The 17,612-nt window shown below is 37.5% G+C and overlaps 1 protein-coding gene across 1 annotated transcript in view; it reads right to left on the bottom strand.

The window, feature by feature from the left end:
• The window catches only part of CCDC148 (coiled-coil domain containing 148), a 62,752-nt gene extending 50,248 nt beyond the window's left edge, over positions 1-12,504 (bottom strand). The window contains exons 1-7 of the mRNA XM_009483030.1: positions 12,450-12,504; positions 8,080-8,201; positions 1,749-1,852; positions 1,055-1,137; positions 757-920; positions 400-495; positions 126-307 (exon numbers count right to left, since the gene is read on the bottom strand). Coding sequence (XP_009481305.1) covers positions 126-307; positions 400-495; positions 757-920; positions 1,055-1,137; positions 1,749-1,852; positions 8,080-8,201; positions 12,450-12,504 — 806 coding nt within the window. The remainder of the gene's footprint in view (positions 1-125; positions 308-399; positions 496-756; positions 921-1,054; positions 1,138-1,748; positions 1,853-8,079; positions 8,202-12,449) is intronic.
• Positions 12,505-17,612: the final 5,108 nt, after the last annotated feature.

Raw genomic sequence — 17,612 nt, 5'->3', positions numbered from 1 at the left:
CTGCTCTGCATAAAATACAACCAACTCTAATGGTAAAGACAACTGCAGGGTCTATAGATTACAAAATACATTATAGTTATTTATTTTATACCCAACAAAAGAAATCCGGAAACAAACATCATTACCTGTATAAAACTTCTAACTGTTGATCAATCTCTTGAAGCTTAGACCAGTACCCACTTGCAAGCTTTCGGTATTCATTGATAACTAAGATCTTCAAATCAGGGTAGGGGCATTCCAAAGACAGTAGTGCTGAAGGAACTTCAAGGAAAAGACCATTTTTCTCTTCAAAAGAATGCGTTAATGCCTGTGATGAAAAAATGCTACTCAGCAGACTACTCTGCATCATATTTTCTCTCTCAAAAAAATTGCTAATTAAACTTATAAGGAAAATCTTACTTTTGTTTTATGGTCTTCAAGCTCTCTTTCCAAAGCCAGACTTTCAAGGATAAGGAATTCCAAAATTGCCTTCTGTTGCTTCTTCACAAATTTGATCTATTTCATGAAATATGTTACTGTTACTTCTTTATCTTGTTATAATACGAAAGCTCTTATTTAGAAACAAAGAGCCTGATTTCCAGTTCTACACTGCTATGCTTTTACAGATTTTAGTGAAGCAGATTTACACTACAGCAACTACAGAGGTTACTGGATACTCTGCATGTAAGTTATATTCTCAAAGTATTACATAAAAATAAATGAAAATGCTAAAAATATGGTGATAATAAACTGTAAAAATAAAGTTAAAATACCAACCTGCTGTAGCATCTCAACTGGATTGAACTTAGATTTCAGACAAGATTCTTCTGAGAGGTAATACTGCATTTCAGACAGCCTGAATTTCAAATTCTCTTTTAGTTGCCAGATAGGAACTATAGTATTTGTTTGGTATGTATCCCGCTCCTTTGATAATTTATGCTCTATATCCAAATGAAACATAAAGCTTTCTCAAACACAAAATACTATACAGTACTGTGCTTTCTAAATCTAAACCTGTCAAGACAGGGATTTAAAAACTCAAACAAATAATCAAGAAATGAAAAAAAATTCTTACCCAAGTTCCTCATATCTGAAAAAAAGTTGTGCTTATGGCTTTCTTCATCAAGGAAAGTCTTTATTTCTGCTTCTGCTTTTTGCCTGGAAGGTATGAATGTAAGTTTTACAGATGCTTTAATTTCTTATTCATTAAGTTTTCAAGAATGGTAAGCCTCAAATACTCTAATAATTAAGTAAAAATGGGGATTCTTTGCCTGGGAAGGTATGAAGTGCAGGACTTGGGTATGAAGGTAGTATGGAAGCCACCCTCCTCTGAGCAAAAAATGCTCTCATTGATCTGCTGTATACACAACACACAAGCTAATAGCCAAGAACAATATTAATGTTCCCTGTTAACAAGTGTGAACTCAATATGCACATCCAGAGACAGACTCTGAAGGCATTAAAAAGTATCTGAAAGCTTGTGATACTCCCACAAATACATGCTCTTCAGAGGTCAGCTAAACAGCTATGAGATCATCATGGAGAGGTACATGCAGAACAACATCCACTCTATGTGTTCTCTTCATGTCTGCAGGCCCCTTTCAATGTAGATCATAATGTAGATCTCATGCTGTGCACAAAACGTTGCCTTCAGTTCAGGTATTTTAATCTTTTCCTCTTAATGTCTCCTGAATCAAGTACAGCACGCCAGAATCTGTCTACTGAAGTATTTCTTTAATAATGGCTAATTAATATTCCTCAGCTCTTACCTGTTCTCACTCAGTCTTTTATGCTCTTGCCACCACACTCGCCGATGCTGTTTCAGCAGCATTTGCTCTTTGTTAATTTTTGAAACTTGCTCAGTTTTTTTAATCTGCAGGAAAAAATAAAGCTTGTAAGTGTTTTGAATCTGTTCAATAGCTCTATCAAGTGCCTTCATATGGAAACTTTTAACTACAGAATGGTGAACTTAAAAGCTTTTTTCAAAACTGTGTGTTTCTAAAGAACAAGGGGTTCAAATGTAACCAATTTGCATAAAAAAATTATTTCATTTCAGATCACAATTAAATGAGAGGAGAAAGTGAAGAAAATGCAGTCCATTTTCTTCTTTCCCTTTTTCTCCTTTTCTTTCCCATCCCTACTTCCCAGGAGGTAAAGGGGGGAAGATGAGCAGGAGAAAGAAAAACACACTTTCTTACAGGTGGGAAGATGAAAGAGTGAAAGGGTGTGTTTCAAGAAAAAGAATTTCAAAAATTGATTACTAAAAGTGCTTTTTCAAAATCTATCCAATTAAAGAGGCTCTGAAACTGTTTGAGGGCTTCACAAAAACATTGCTTCCAACTTCAGATAAAATAGAAATACACTCTTTTGAGATAGATGGAGTTATTGCTTAAACTAGAGGAAAATCTGTCGGGGAAAGGCTGATGAAGCGGCAGCCAGATGACTCTGGCCGACCAGCAACGAAGGAAAAAGGATGAGAAGTCGTCTGCGGCTGCCAGGAGCCCCTGAGGCCAGTCAGTTTTCTCTCAGCCCCCCGCTATCACGGCTCCTCCTGGCCTCACCGTGGCTACTCAGGACAAAGCAGCATTTCAGTTCAGAATTGGCTCCTTTCCTGCTCCCTTTTTTTTTTTGCTGCCCTGCCAACGCCTTCCTCCGTAACACCTGACTTCATCCCTGCCCCAGCCAACTTCCAGTTGCAAAACCCCTTCCGATTCCAGAGGCTCTCACAATTCACGCACATCCCCCCCCCTTTCTTTTTCCCCTCCCCAGACCTTTCTTCATGCAGTTACATTATTCTACTGCAGAATGGTAGCAAGACAAGAAAAAAACATTTGGAAACTCTTGTCCTAGTTCGTAACAGGGAGAAATGAATAAAGATCTCACTCCACATCTAGTTCAGGAAAGAAATGACATTCTGAGTCAAAAATGTTGGGTTTTTTTCCATTTGGCCCAGGTGGAAGTAATCTGCTCTGTTTAAAATGCTCAGTCAACCTCCCTGCCTGGTGAAAGCTGGACAAGCCCACGCACAGGACCACGGAGAGCCAAACCCGCTACCGGCGTGGCATCTGCCCCCTGCACCGCCTGGGCAGGTGATGCCAGCAGGCTTCTAGAGGCAAGCTGGAGAACTTTTCTTTGCAGCACTCATGCACAGGTGAGCAAGAATCCCATCATTTCTCAAATCACCACCTCTCATTCACCCATCAACAAAGCTAAAATCTTACTTTAAAACAAAATACCTAAAATTTGAAACTAGAAACCTTTACACATCTCAAATGCACCTGAGTTTAATATACCTGGCTGAATGTACCTCGTTTCTAGATAGTCACATAAGGAAGAACCACAACTGGAACGTGCTTAATCCATTGTGGCGTGCAGCAAACCTGCTTCAGCAGTATTATTTGGGTAGGAAATTGCAATAGGTGCTATGGAGAGATTATCTGACTGTGAATGAGAAACAAGGTGTTTATAGGAAGCTGCATATGCGATGGTACTATAAGAGAGTTTGAAAACACCTGTTTCATGCTTTCAATCAGTATGTTGTTATGCTTTTGAATCAAAGATAATGTCTCCTTATTTTTATTGCTTACACATTTTCATGTTTAAAAGGTTACTTATAGCTTCCTCTTGATCACCATTAGGTGCTTAAAACCAGACTTCAGCAAACAGAATACTGTATTTAAAGTAATTTGAAAATACATACATCTTCAAATCAATTCTAAAACTAAAGTGAAACAAAAGTTGAAGGAGATCTGTCCATAAAGTTTAATATGCTCCTGAAATTACTTCATAGCAACAGCAATGACATTTATGTATAACTGCTGCAATATTACCTTTTTTCTGCATGTGCTGTATTTTTCTTTCTTAAATGGTCAACAACTGATTTACCGTTTGCTGCTTTGGTTCTACCTTGGTGGAGGAGTAACCCAGCACTTCAAAATTTGGATAGCCTGAATCACCAACAAAAAAGTAGCAGGTGGGAACACATTCTATTCTCTATGGAGCTTTCAGCATATATATTTTACTACCTACTCAATTGGAAAACACTTGAAAAGGTGAAAAGACCGATGATGAAAAATTTAAAGCTTGAATGAATTCAGTAGAATTTTGTACTGCCAATCCATGAAGAAGTATCTGCCAGAGCTTTTGCTATATCATACTTACATGCATTAAAGGAAGCAATACTATAAAGAAAGTATGTATTTTTTCTCTCATTCACTGTCACCCTTTTCTACTTTAAATACAAAGAGGGGAGTTGCATGAGCAACCCCCTTTTTTGTTGCAAGACAGTAGTGTAAACTAGTAAATTATGCTTGTTGGGACTATATATATATTCCATTTACTAAGGTTTAAGAAACAGCATCAGAACAAAAAAAAGTATATGGTTATGTTGCTAACCAATATATTTCATTTAATAACGTCTGTTCAAAGAACTTCTAAATACGTTTTAGACATGAATATAAAGGAATTATTTTCTTTTTAGAACTTTATTATAATCCCATATTTCTTTGGCAAATTTCCCTTTGAACTCTGCAATCTCTGAATTGCATTTTATACATGCCAAAGACATCAGATAATCAGGTCGCTTAGCCATCTACACACAAAAACTTTAGTCCACACATTTTGCATAGTTTCTATACTCTTCAGCATAGCCTTTCATTCCAAAGGCCATCCACAAAATTGCAACTGTTCAGAGAAATGGCCAAGGACTGGGGAGACAATCAATTGACACGTTAGCACAGGTTAAGCATACAAAACTGTGTTATCCTTACGCTGGATTTGCAGTTTTCTGAAAAACCATTCAAATAACATTACTGCTGGAGCAGTCTGTTTCAAATTGATAATTTTTTTCCTCATCTATTTTGTTTCTTAGCCTAAAGGAACTATTTCAGCTAAATGAGCATCAGTGTCAATTTCTTCAGAAATCACTTCTTTCTGTGAATTTGATTTTTTAAAAAAAAATAAATCATGTAACACTCATGAGTGAAACAGTTATACAATGAAAGCAGTTCCACGCTCACAAGGAGTTAGCACTCTACGGTGTTTCTGGATCAACGTTTTACACTATTTCCACACAACTTGGAAACATACAGAGCCAGCAACACATGCTCCAGAGCGGTTGGGGCTTCTTGAATATCCACATTTCTGGCAGTTTGACATATACTCTCCTTTAAAGAAAGCACAATTTTTTAAAGGGAATCTCTTAAAAATACAAATCCAAAGAATGTTTCTGGACTTCCACAGCTAAAACCAAAACCTGTTTATTCCTAAACACCTTCACCCTCCAACCCTGCCCCAACTAGCTGCAATATATACAAGTACTTACACACAATCCAGTGTAAAAACCTCCATGCCTTGGCTGTCCCATTCAAAACAAGAAGTACAACATTTCAAATTCTGTTGTGGCTTAACAGCCACAGCGTGATGGTAAGCTGTATGGAAAAGACCTAAACTCATAAATGGGTTTCAAAGAATTTCTTTTCTCAAGACAAACATGTTGAGATTAAAATATGTGATTTTCTGCCCACTACAAAATCAGGAACAAACTATTTAGCGTACAGCCTGATGAGAGCTAAGATGATCCACAGTCGTCTTATACCTTTGGGTTTACTGCTTATGGAGCTTGTTCACAAAAATATTCCATGTTTTCCCTGTTGGTTTGTAGGTAACGTTGGAAGCAATTGGAACCACACCCTCAGAATTGCACAAAATTAAAAAAAAAAAAAAAAAATTAATCAGCTCTCCAATGTTGTTTGTAACCAAGACTGACAAGCCAGGCAATACATATTCATAGAGGACACAATAGGAAGCAAGATATAAAGACACTCAAGCACATCATCTTTTAAAAGCTACCTCAGTTTAACCAGGCTGGTTCTACCCAGCGAGGTCTGGCTGCTATCAAAGCTACTCTGTGATTCCCCCATACTGTAGATCTCCAAACTCACACTACCCAGTCTGAGTGCTAATTGCATGGTGTCACACAGCAGCTGGTCAATCTTACTGCAACCTGCAATGCAACCAAGGATCAGCAGCCAGCCCAGGTCCACGACTGTTGAAATCGTCCCAGTTCCAGAAGCGTGCCACAAAGGCACCTGAAGGGCTCCACGCTGAGGTCCAACAGGACCCAAGAGTTCAGTAAGTCATCATGTCACGTGAAAGCTAAACTGTTTCTCAAACAGATGTACCTCTGGAGGCAGAAGAGCCATGTCTGTGCAGCACTGAGCCTAAGCTAATAAACCAGGCTAAATCCAAATCCGCTGGCTACATCAATGGCAAAGGTAAACTGCGTTCCAGATAAAGGAGGCACCTGGGAGTTGACATGACAAAGTAGGTCTCATACAACAGTTCTGCTTTGGAACGTGACCCAAAGAAGAGACACCTTGATCAGCAGGCTAGCATCCTGTGTGTTTAAAGTAAAATCTTCCTTGATTTTGTGGAAAAAGTACATTTTCATTCCTGCAAGTGTAAAAACCAATAAAGCTTTGCAAGAACAGAATTTCAATTTTACAAAGTCTCTTTTCAAAATGGTGAAATACATTATTGATTTTAGTATTATGTTAAAATAAAGATGGGGAAATTGTTGAAGGCCAGGAATAAGAAAGAGAATACAATGATGCTCCAAAGCCCTGCCTGGTTTTGGCAGAAGAAAAAAAACAAAAGCCAATCTGCATCCTTGCATTTGCTTGCCTAGATGTAGTTGAAAGCTAAACAATTTGGAACAGATTCATACATGAGTGGTTTATCTGCAGTTAGTTCTCGTATCAAGTTATCAAATTTCATTTACCTGTTACATAGACTTGATTAACAGCAGTAAGTATAATCAATATTGTTACTCAAAATACGTGAAAATTTTTAACTCATTTAGGTTTTCTTATGAGGATTTTTCCCTCTATTATTCGGGGCGGGGGGTGTACTATTATGACGAAGGTCATATTGCAGTATTGTAGAGTTAGCTGCGTCTGAGCTATATCTTAATCTTTCCAGTTCTCTCTTTACATTTTCTCTAATATTTGGTCCTTCTTGTACAAAGGTAAAACTGTCATAATGTTTGGCATATGCCTAATGTAAAGGATGAAATGAGGCTGTCTGGAGAGCTACCAGTGTTCACCCTATCCTCCCCCATATTTAGAGACTGGTCACCACTTTCCATTTTTTCTCTTGGGTTTACAAATTCTTCTCTTCACCTTGTACTCCAATTAATTTGCACATCATTGAAGACTTTGGGTGTATCACTGCCAAAAATGCTTCCAAAATTTTATCTCCTTTCTTAATATACTAAATTGCTTTGCTACTTTCAACTCGTATGGTACCACCCACTGTTGCATGGATTTATTAAATGTCTCTAAGACATACAGAAAATATGAGTATGTGAAATTACATTAGTGGATGGAGAAAATCTGGTACTTAGTCTTCTTTCCAGTTTGACAGCTCCAACTTTTGCTACTTCTTCAGTTCTGCTAGTGGCCCTGCTTTGTCCACACATTATAAATCAGCATTCGTAATAAAATCAGAGGTAAAGCTTTCATTAAACTTTACGAGTATTAAATAGACTACCTTCTTATTTGCCATTTGGGCCATACTGCAGCTATTTCTACTTTTCTAACTGTCTAGCTCTACATTTACATTTTATGGCTATAAAATCCTTTTAGTTTTCTTTTCAAGATCTACTTCAGCTTGACTTTTGGAAATCCTCACTTCATATCTATTTGTTTTGGTTTGGTTTCTTTCTTTCTGGATCAACCTCCCCTTCCCATTTATTTCTGTAAGCTTTTCATTACCCCCAGTATTTTGAGTAGTTTTATATAATGAGTCTGGATGAATTTCCTCAAAGCACTTTAATACAAACTTTTCCTGTCTTTTGGGGAAGCAGAATCCACACATATTTTGCATCTCTGATTCAAAGAAATTCCACACTTTGACACTAATGTGCCCAAATCACAGTAATGCTAACTGTGATAAACTCTTACCTTTTGCCCCCTTTGCTGAACGCTGTCATAGCAATTTGTTATCCCTATTCATTCTCAGATTCCTTGAGGCAGTGAAAAGAAATATGATCATTGAATTTTAAAATCATTCACATTACAAATAATATGAAAATCATACCTTTAATTTAATTTTTGCAGATGCCATTTTTTCTACCGCAGCAAGTTCATATAGATGTTTGTAGTCAACAGGTTTATACTTCTGGCTGCAAGGACCATTTCTCATAGGAACGACCAGATTTTCTAGTTACCACATAAAACACATACAGTCATTTCAAATTCTGGAGAAATATTTTAAGCATGAATCATAAAATGAAAGCAATATACTGTTTCTAATTCCTGTCTATACTGTAAACATTAAAAGTTTCCATAACAAAGAGATTGTTAGTTGGTGAATAAGAATTTGAAACAAACATAAGCCAGTAGAAATTATACAAGAAACATAAACGATTTGTCTGTTTACAAAAAGTTTATTTTAAAAGGTTTTTTTAATATGTGAACTTAAAGAATAATTCACTTGAAACTGGGTTTACTGGAATTTTAGTAAGTTCTAATACTGAAATACATAGGTTTCAATACATGCATTCTTATTTCACAAACTGGAAAACTACCTCAATATTTATTGTAATCTATGGATTGAGCAATAGGAGCCGTTTTTTTCTAAAAGGTATATAAAGTACTACTTATATGTAAACAGAATGAGTTGTAGTTACATTTCCCATTGAATCTCCAGCCCTAAGAACAGCATAATTTCTCTGTTAAACTCTGTAGGCCCCTGGGAAAACTTTAAAAGAGCGGAAGGCACTAAATGGCAAGGAAAACATCATACTTGGTTTCTGCTGCATGCAGTATGGACAGTCCTATCATCAGTACTTGAAAGACTGGAACAGCATTGAAAGACTGTTGTCCAAAAAAACCCAGAGGAAGTAGTTTTGCTGAAAAAGCATTTGAAGTCAATGAAGATTGAACCAAGCTGGTCTTTCACCACACAGTGAAGATAACATACAACGATCCCTTTAAAAAGTTTTATTGAGGGATTGCCATATTCCCCAAACAAGAGTTACCTCAAGTGTACCATAGAGTCCTACTTTGAGCTTACGTTCTCATTCCTAAAATCCACTACTTTTATTTCTCTTCCCCCTCACCAACTTCCTAAGAATGATAACTTCCACCATTTCATGGTCACTTTAATCCAAAGCATGTTATGTATACACTTAAAACTGGGTGAAGCAAGGACTGAGAAGACCAAGCCATACCAGAATGAATCCAGAAAACCAAGGCTGCAAGTCCTGTCTGAACAAGATCTGCCAACAGAAAAAGAGAGAAGCACGCTCAAGGTAACCTCAGATACACAGCCACCTAATATTAATTGACAGATTTTCCTGGCTTATTGGCCTGCACCAGACCCCCATCAAAACAGAACTGCTTCTTTCTTCCCCTCTAGTCATCATCTACAGTTTCCACAGGCAATCCCTTTGCAGTTTCCACTCCGAACCTGAGAGGGTACACCACCCACACAGAGGAAGGCTTCCTCCTTTCCTCCTGCTTGTCAATCCTGCTTTCCTCTCCACTAACCTTCTCAACATGTGAATCATTCCACCAACTCACTGTTATGCTAAGCAGGCTATAGCTTTGATCTTGTATTATGACTTTTTTATTCTCTATATACCTTACACAAAAAATGTTCAGTAGTTTGATCCACTAATTTCTTCCTTTTTATCCCTCCTGTGAGCTTAGTATGAATAATCTCCTTTCTCCCAGTTTTTAGGCCTTTAGTTAGCTTTGTTCATCTGTGGGCTTTTATCATCAATCCAAATTTAAAGTTCTCATCCCTAAATTAGCAAGATTTTATGTGAAGATTTTTTTCCTTCTTTCTGAGATTGCTTACAACATTGTCCAGCAGAGATTCCGGAACATCATTCCATGTTCAAAGAAGCAAAAGTTCATTTGCCAACCCTCTGAAAAGCCACTCATTCCGTTCTTCCTCCTAAGCCCATTACTCCTTCATTACTGCTCCCAAAGGCTTACAATCACTTCTCGTCTGCTAGGAGTCGTGTCGGGCAGTAACATCAGTGTCCACACACATGAGCAGCAGGGCATGGCAGGAGCTTCGGAGCAATTCCATAACATTTCTAATTCAGGCTCCCTGCAGGCAAATACCTGGGAGCATCTGGGAGATAAGTTAGCAGATGCATCCTGTCATATTCATTAGAAAAGAATCAGTAACTGTTACTAGTACTACTAAATGGCATTAACTACACTATATACACTAGCACGGATCTCTCACATTGCTTGTTCTGAATTGTTGTATAGATATCCAGGGGCAGGAACCCTATCTGGGTACGGCACTGAAAACCGCAGTATCCTGACCAGTTTGTCTTGGTCTACATCAGCATTGCCATCTCCTTAAACTACTCAATGAAATCAGTTTGCTGTCCCTGTTTGACAGCTCTTGCTCACCACTGGCATTTGAAACCCTGCTTTGTCTATGCCAGTTTTATTCCTCAATACAGTGTAGTAAGGATTGGAGCCATGATCAAAAAAACAAATCCATCTAATCTTTTTTGCACCCTTTCTTTCTCACAACATAAAATAAGAGGGTTGACAACAAAAAGCATAGAAAAACAGGATTAAAAATGTAAAAGTGTATACTGATGTACAAGAAGCAATTACGAATACAATGCAGAAAACAACTAGGAAGGGAGAATGAACCATCCCACTGCACGAATAGATGGAGAGAACAAGGAATGCTATAACACAACAGGGAGAAGCACTGCTTTTCTTTGGCTGGGTTGTCTTAATCTGTTCTAACCACAGAAAATTGTATCGGAGAACAGTGAATAAGCAGAGGGAATCCATTTACTTAAAAAGGTTAAACTTGGTGGCACCTAGATTAAAAAAAAGTTGTTACTATGTTGGGTTTCTAAACAGAAAAGCTTACGGCAACGTCTGGAAGCCTTAGAGTTGTCTCTCAAAGACCCAAGTTTAATTTAGCAACATAATCTGATATTTTCTACACTCTTAATGTTTTATATGCTACATACAGAACTAATGTAAGAGAAAGCAGGTACCTGAGGTACTTCCTCAGGTAACTCATCTTCACCAACTTAATAACGTCCCTCACATCTAAGAAAAGAATGACGAGTGAAAGACAGTTTCGATTTCCAAACGTCTAACCCCACATGATTTAATTTTATCTTTGCTTTCAATACGCTTTTTCCTTTAGCCTGTATATCTGAACCTTATGAATCTCTGCTACTAATCTTTATCTGTTTCTTCTTCTACTGAGGACTTTACTCTGAGAGATTTCTGAAGTCAATAGGGTCTATCCATGTGAGATTAACTCCAAAGTCAGGGTCTTGGCATACAGGATGCAAACTTTGTCATGTATTGGATGTGTCTTATATTTTACAAAGAAAATAAATTTTTTTATATATGTATACACCCACAACTATATACACATATATACACACATGAATAAAAATATAAAATATTCAACTTTTAGATTTTAAAATGCCCTTTCAGAATTTTCTATAACAAATATTTGCTAAAGCCTGAGATACAATTGTAATGGTAAATGAAAATACTTGAACTTTTGCACCAGTACTGTAAAGCTTTAGCGCACGGATCCTCAGTAACTTTACATAAGCTAGGAAGCTTACAGAGATAAGGAATGGGCCTTTTCTTTCCAACCTCTTTTTTAGGTTTCTTTAGTAGTGAAACTTGCCATTAGGTATTAGTAGAAAGATTTTTTTCCATTCACTATAAAAAACATAGTGGCTGGAGGCAGTATGTCTGACATACAGTTTTGCAGAGGGGTCCCATATAAAATGTTAAGGTAAATCCTGCGAAGCCATCTCATGATCCTCCTTCAGGTCCCCCCTAGGGATTTTCACTGCCACATGCCTACAGAAAGTTTGACAACACGACCCCAGATGATGCTCAGCCTGGCCCCGCAGCGGAGGGGCTCCGGCCCTCGGATCATTCCTGTGGCCCCCTCCGGCCCCGCTCCAGCAGCTCCGTGTCCATCCCGTGCTGGGGAGCCCAGAGCTGGGCGCAGGGCTGCCGGGGGGTCTGCCCAGAGCGGAGCGGGGCTTTTTACCAGGGCCCGTACCGACAGGACAAGGGGCAACAGTGTTAAACTGAAAGAGGGCAGATTTAGATTGGATATAAGGAAGAAATTTTTTACAACGAGGGTGGTGAGGCACTGGCACAGGTTGCCCAGGGAAGCCGTGGATGCCCCATCCCTGGAGGTGCTCAAGGCCAGGTTGGGTGGGGCTTGGAGCAACCTGGTCTGGTGGAAGGTGTCCCTGCGCATGGCAGGGGGTTGGACTAGATGGTCTTTAAGGTCCCTTCCAACCCAAACCATTCTGTGATCAGAATGCTATAGCAGCTTCCGTACGCAGCTGTTAATTGCACAGAGTATTTCTTACGTAGTTTTATTCTAGATTGTGATAAAACAATTACATTTGAACATGAAAGCATACATACCTACATCACTAATCCTATGAGTTGTAAAGAATGTTCCACGGTCCAGTTCACTCATTTTTATTTTTTATGTATTTTTTTTTTACCTGTTGAGAAACAAACAGATGCTTTGAGAATACCAACACTGTGGATGCAAACTAAAAACATATTCAAAAAAATATGTATTGTTTTTTGAGGAGACAGGACACAACTCGCTAAAAATGTAATTAGACGGAAATTCCAAAAGTTCATCTTTCATTTTAAGAGAGACTTCATGTGCCTCATATCATTTAGCAGCTAAGAAAAAGAAAAAAAAATATTATTTCCTTGATGAATCTGTAATGCTATCATACAGATCACCTATTCTTCGCTTTGTGCTTTTCAAAATATAACAATCCTATTGACCCAAATGTAAGGTAAGTTTTTGAGGTGTTCTTTGTTTTTTAGAAATTAAGCCTGAAAAGATCACTCTCTTCTTATATTTAGAGACTGTGGTTTATGTATAGATCCCTATACACCCCCTTTAAGAGTCTCTGTATTAACCCTTGTCAACCCAAGTCAGCTGTTTCAGCAACAGTGGCTTAGTTCCTGATGACCAACTATGACAGGCAGCATGTATCAAGTATTCACATCAACTTGGGATAAACTTGACATTTAAGATGCAATAAGATATACAACATAGTAAAAAACTTTGGTGTCTTAAAACCCTTGCTTTCACCTTAATTAAGTATGCATGGGCACCATCACAAGTCTTGCATACGAAGAAAAGCAATAGGTCAAAACAAGGTGTTTCAGTTGAACTGAATCAATAGCTGAATAATGCCAGAAGGGGAAGGTCATACTCAACCAGCCTCCCCACAAACCCAGCTCTACCTCACCAACATTTCCTACACACAGAATTCCATCCACTTTGTCACACCTTTGACATTTGTCTGGTCCCACAGCAAGTAGCAACACAGTAAACAGTAGACCAACAAAATCTGTTAATTTGTGTATCGTGGAGTTAATTTTCTGCTGTTCTAGTGAGTCGAACCAGTTTATCCATACAAATTCCAAGGATGGCACAATGCAACAAGGAGGGAAGGAAAAGCAGCAGAAGCAATGGAAGGGGAACTACTCTGACAGAGAGCTATTAATTTCAGCCAAATAAAAATGTAAAACTGCAACCAAAGATACTTAGCATTGTACTTTCCTGTGAGCTATGTTTCTTCATGACAACATTCTGCATCGCAGAATCATCAACAGCAGCTAAAGCGTAAAAATCAGACCTACATGGACAACAGTTTCATGAATAAGTTTCCATTATTACTGCAAACAAATGGTAAGTGGAGTTGAAATTACAGCCACAACAGTACACATACATACATACACACTACTGTTCCTGTGGCTCAAAATCAGTTTGATATTAATTCTGTACATTTTAACTATGCAAGTTACAAAGCAAATAAAATTCATGACCACCAGGCTTTGTACAGTAAATATTCCATGACCAAACCAAGCAGAGAATAGTGAACACTCATTGATAAAGTGTGACATTTCTCAATGCTTCTTCATGCATATTCTTCAGTGTTACTTAACAATACTGTGAAACCGTCCCTTGCACTAAACCAAAAATATCAAAGTCTAAACATCATCTGTCTTCACCCAAGAGTGACCGTTCATTAACAATAAAGGGACCTTTTCCAATTTGTTCTGAAAGTAATTGACAATATCAGTTGGTCAGAAACTACATTGACCATCATCATCTGATCACAAAGACTGAAATTAAAGATACACGAGAGTAAGAAAATATGACAATACATGACTGAGTTCATTCCCCTTCTGAAAGAATAATGTGTATTTTACAATCTAATAGTTACCTGTAAGTAAATATACACTTCTATCCCAAAATCTATACACTCCTCAAAAGTCAAGGGAAAAAGAAAGGAAGAAAAATGTTAGCACACTCATAGTGTTGATTCCATTTTTCTCCACTTAGAGCAATTATTTGGCTTCAACTTGTAACCATATAATACTGCCAAATTCATCCAGACAAATGAGGTAATTCTCCATATCAGAAGCAACTTTGGCCTGTTTGTCATGGTAATGTTTTATCTATTCATCAACTTATCTACATATAATTTTCTAACTGCATATATAGTTTGGATGGAATAGATTTTTTTTTAAAAAATCAAATTATATATGTAAATCCTTAAGGTAGGGATTTACATAACACAGTAAAGTATGGGATTTACCTTACTTATTTCTTCAAGATGCAAAAAGACAGTTTAAATGTTGCTTCTTTTTCCCCTAAATATATTTTTCTGCTTCTTCTTCGAAAGGTCAACTATGCACAGGCTTGTCTTTATTTCTTGGAGGCATCACTGGAAATGTAACTGGAACAAGAAATACTCAATCACCAATACACAAATCTTTAAGCTCTAGGCTGATCAATTTTAAAAAGTACTTAAAGAAAATTCTTTTTATTCAGGTTGCTTACAAATCTGTAAATAAGGTTTAGTTTAGTATCCCTAGTGTCATAACTCCCTTAGATTTCCAGCCTCCAAAATCTTCTTCCCAGGAGGAGGAGGGGGAAGCAGACACATCACACAATCCTATAATTAAAAAAGGGGCCACGGGGGGAATCCTAAAGAGTGAAACCATGCAAACTGGCATAATTTCCCATGGAATTCTATAATATTCAGCACTTCCTAGAAACTCCAGCAAAATTAGTGACACAATCTTCCACTGAATTTATAGTCATTAAGGTTGAACAGGAAAACTTAAGATACTACTAAAAAAAGCTCAAAAAGTAGGAAAAAAAACCCGATAAGAAAACTATTTGTTTAGTACTACTTTTCATTAATTTCTTCTTATGGCTTTCAATGTGAACCACAAAGAAACAAAACCAGGCATCTTTTTTTTCTTTGCTGAATTTTACCCTTCTCTTGAAGAGTAAGTCAACCACATACCTGAATTTACAGAAAAGGGAAAGCATCACAATATACTGAAATTCTTTATTTTAAAGCTTTTTTGATTGACCAGTCTAAAACAGACTTACATACATCTCTTAGAAAGATCATAAATCATCACAATTCCTAGCCTCATTCAGGAAGACATGAATATTCAACCACAGCTTGATATTTCTGTAACTCTACTGATATTCTTACTAACATAAAAATTAAGAATAATTGCACGAAGTGTCTTCTTATACCATCAGATATAATCTATATTTACATAGGACCGAGAAAACCAGGGGGAAGAACCAACAGAAGGATTCTGAACGAGTATGACCATTCCCCAGTGGAGCCACTCGAGCTCTACAGATCAGCAGCATGATTTTTAAACAAGAGCAAGTCCTCTTAAGGGTTTTTGTGTACTATGGTTAATATTTACACAGCAATGCTGATTTTCCTTAGCAGAGATATCAGCAAGGCTACCACATTCTGAGATTCTGCATACAGAAATAAATATATCTGTATTAGACTCGAAGCGGATTGTCTGCGCATGCTTTGTGGAACCATTTAGACTTTTTAGATTTGTAACAGCCCAGTGACAGCAATAGCTTCGACCAAGCTGGCACAATTCCTCAAGTTAAAAGCAGGAAAATATATCTACAAAGGAAAACACAACATGGGATAGTCCTAACTACAGAATGAGACATCAAAGTTCCTTGCAAAGTCGAACTGAGAGATTTGCAACAATGAAAACTGGCCTTGCTAGCATTTGCAATTCTTGGCACCCAATTTTTCCACACTTAAGTTAGAGAAGGATTCAGTGGTATATTTGACTACAGTGGTACAAAATAAACAATTTACCTCAAAAGATTCTCTGACTCTGCTCTTTTCACAAGGTTAGCCTTTAGAAAGGGCATTTAAGCCTCCCTCAGCAGCCAGCATTCATTCATGCCAGTATTACAGCAGAGAGACTTTTTCTGATACGGGCAAACTGCTGTCAGGCAGCATTCTTCGAGCACAGCATTTACATCAGTAGTCTAAGGAAATCCCTGCTGATCTCAGTCGCCCTGGCCTGAGTGGAAGAACTGTGATTCAGCAATTTCAAAGAGCATAAAATCTACTTCTATTTTTCATTCTTACAAGCATAACCCATGGAAAATCACATGCAGCAGCATTTTTTTCTACTTACTCTTGTGTTTTCATGGCAAGTAACGCAAACATTTCAGGGGGTATTTTACTTATTAACAAGAGCCACTGGATTTTGCATCTCAGTACATGTGGCAGTGCCTTTAAGCACCTTCATCCTTTTGCTCTTGAAGAGACCATTGGAATTTTTGCATCTTATAACCTTAAAAGAGTAATTTCCACTATGTCAATGCTCTCATAAAATTCTGAGATCTATTAGTATTTCTCCTAATTGTGGAGTCTGTATTAAAAGGGGTAAGGAAATCAGTTTAAGGTGAGGCTTGGTATATTTACATCACAATGACACTTTTATAAAGATAGTATCATTTGTAGGTTTAAAGACAACAAATTGAATCGATAGCAGTGGGTTAATTCTGGAGGTGCTTGTTCAACCTCTACCCTGCAAGCCCCCTGTCAGCTTCAGTTGAAATTTTGCAGTGAATGAACTCTACATCTTACAACCCAGACTTTACATTTCATGATGAAAATTACTAATTATTAAAGGTTTGCAGCTGCTTGAACAGAGCTAATGATTTTTTCCATATACCTATGTGGTTTTGACACTAAAATACTTAGAGTAGAAATATCAATTTCAGTAAGAGTTCACTGCCTTCAAAGTATTTTCACCTCCACAGATTACAACAGAGTAACGTTAATTTACATACTTCTTTTCTACAGAAAGATTATTCAGTAAGTAGTACTCCTTAGAACAAGAGTAACTTCGCTTTTCTTGCTCTGGTACTCACAGTATATTTTCTTTGGGACTACGTTTGTTTTGGTGGGCTTTTTTAGCAATTAGTTTATTAACATCCATAAAATGCAGTTTGAACCAAACACACTATCCAGGAACTTGGTCTATCCATTTAATATTTGTGAACAGAGAGATTAAGAAAAGATTCAAGAAAATTGAGATCTTAGCATTCAAACTTTTAAAATACAGCTGCAAGGCAATTTGGGTACCATTCACAAAAGAGAAAAGGACCTTCCCTTCCTTTAAACACTGTATCCCAGTGGTTAGGGATAAAGAGGCACGAAGGAGGAAACCCTGGTTTCCAACGCCCTTTCT

The sequence above is a fragment of the Pelecanus crispus genome, chromosome 5, assembly GCF_030463565.1.
Source record: "Pelecanus crispus isolate bPelCri1 chromosome 5, bPelCri1.pri, whole genome shotgun sequence".
Taxonomy (NCBI): Eukaryota; Metazoa; Chordata; class Aves; order Pelecaniformes; family Pelecanidae; genus Pelecanus; species Pelecanus crispus.
The sequence above is the reverse complement of the archived record's forward strand: the minus strand, read 5'-3'. Positions and strand labels throughout refer to the sequence as shown.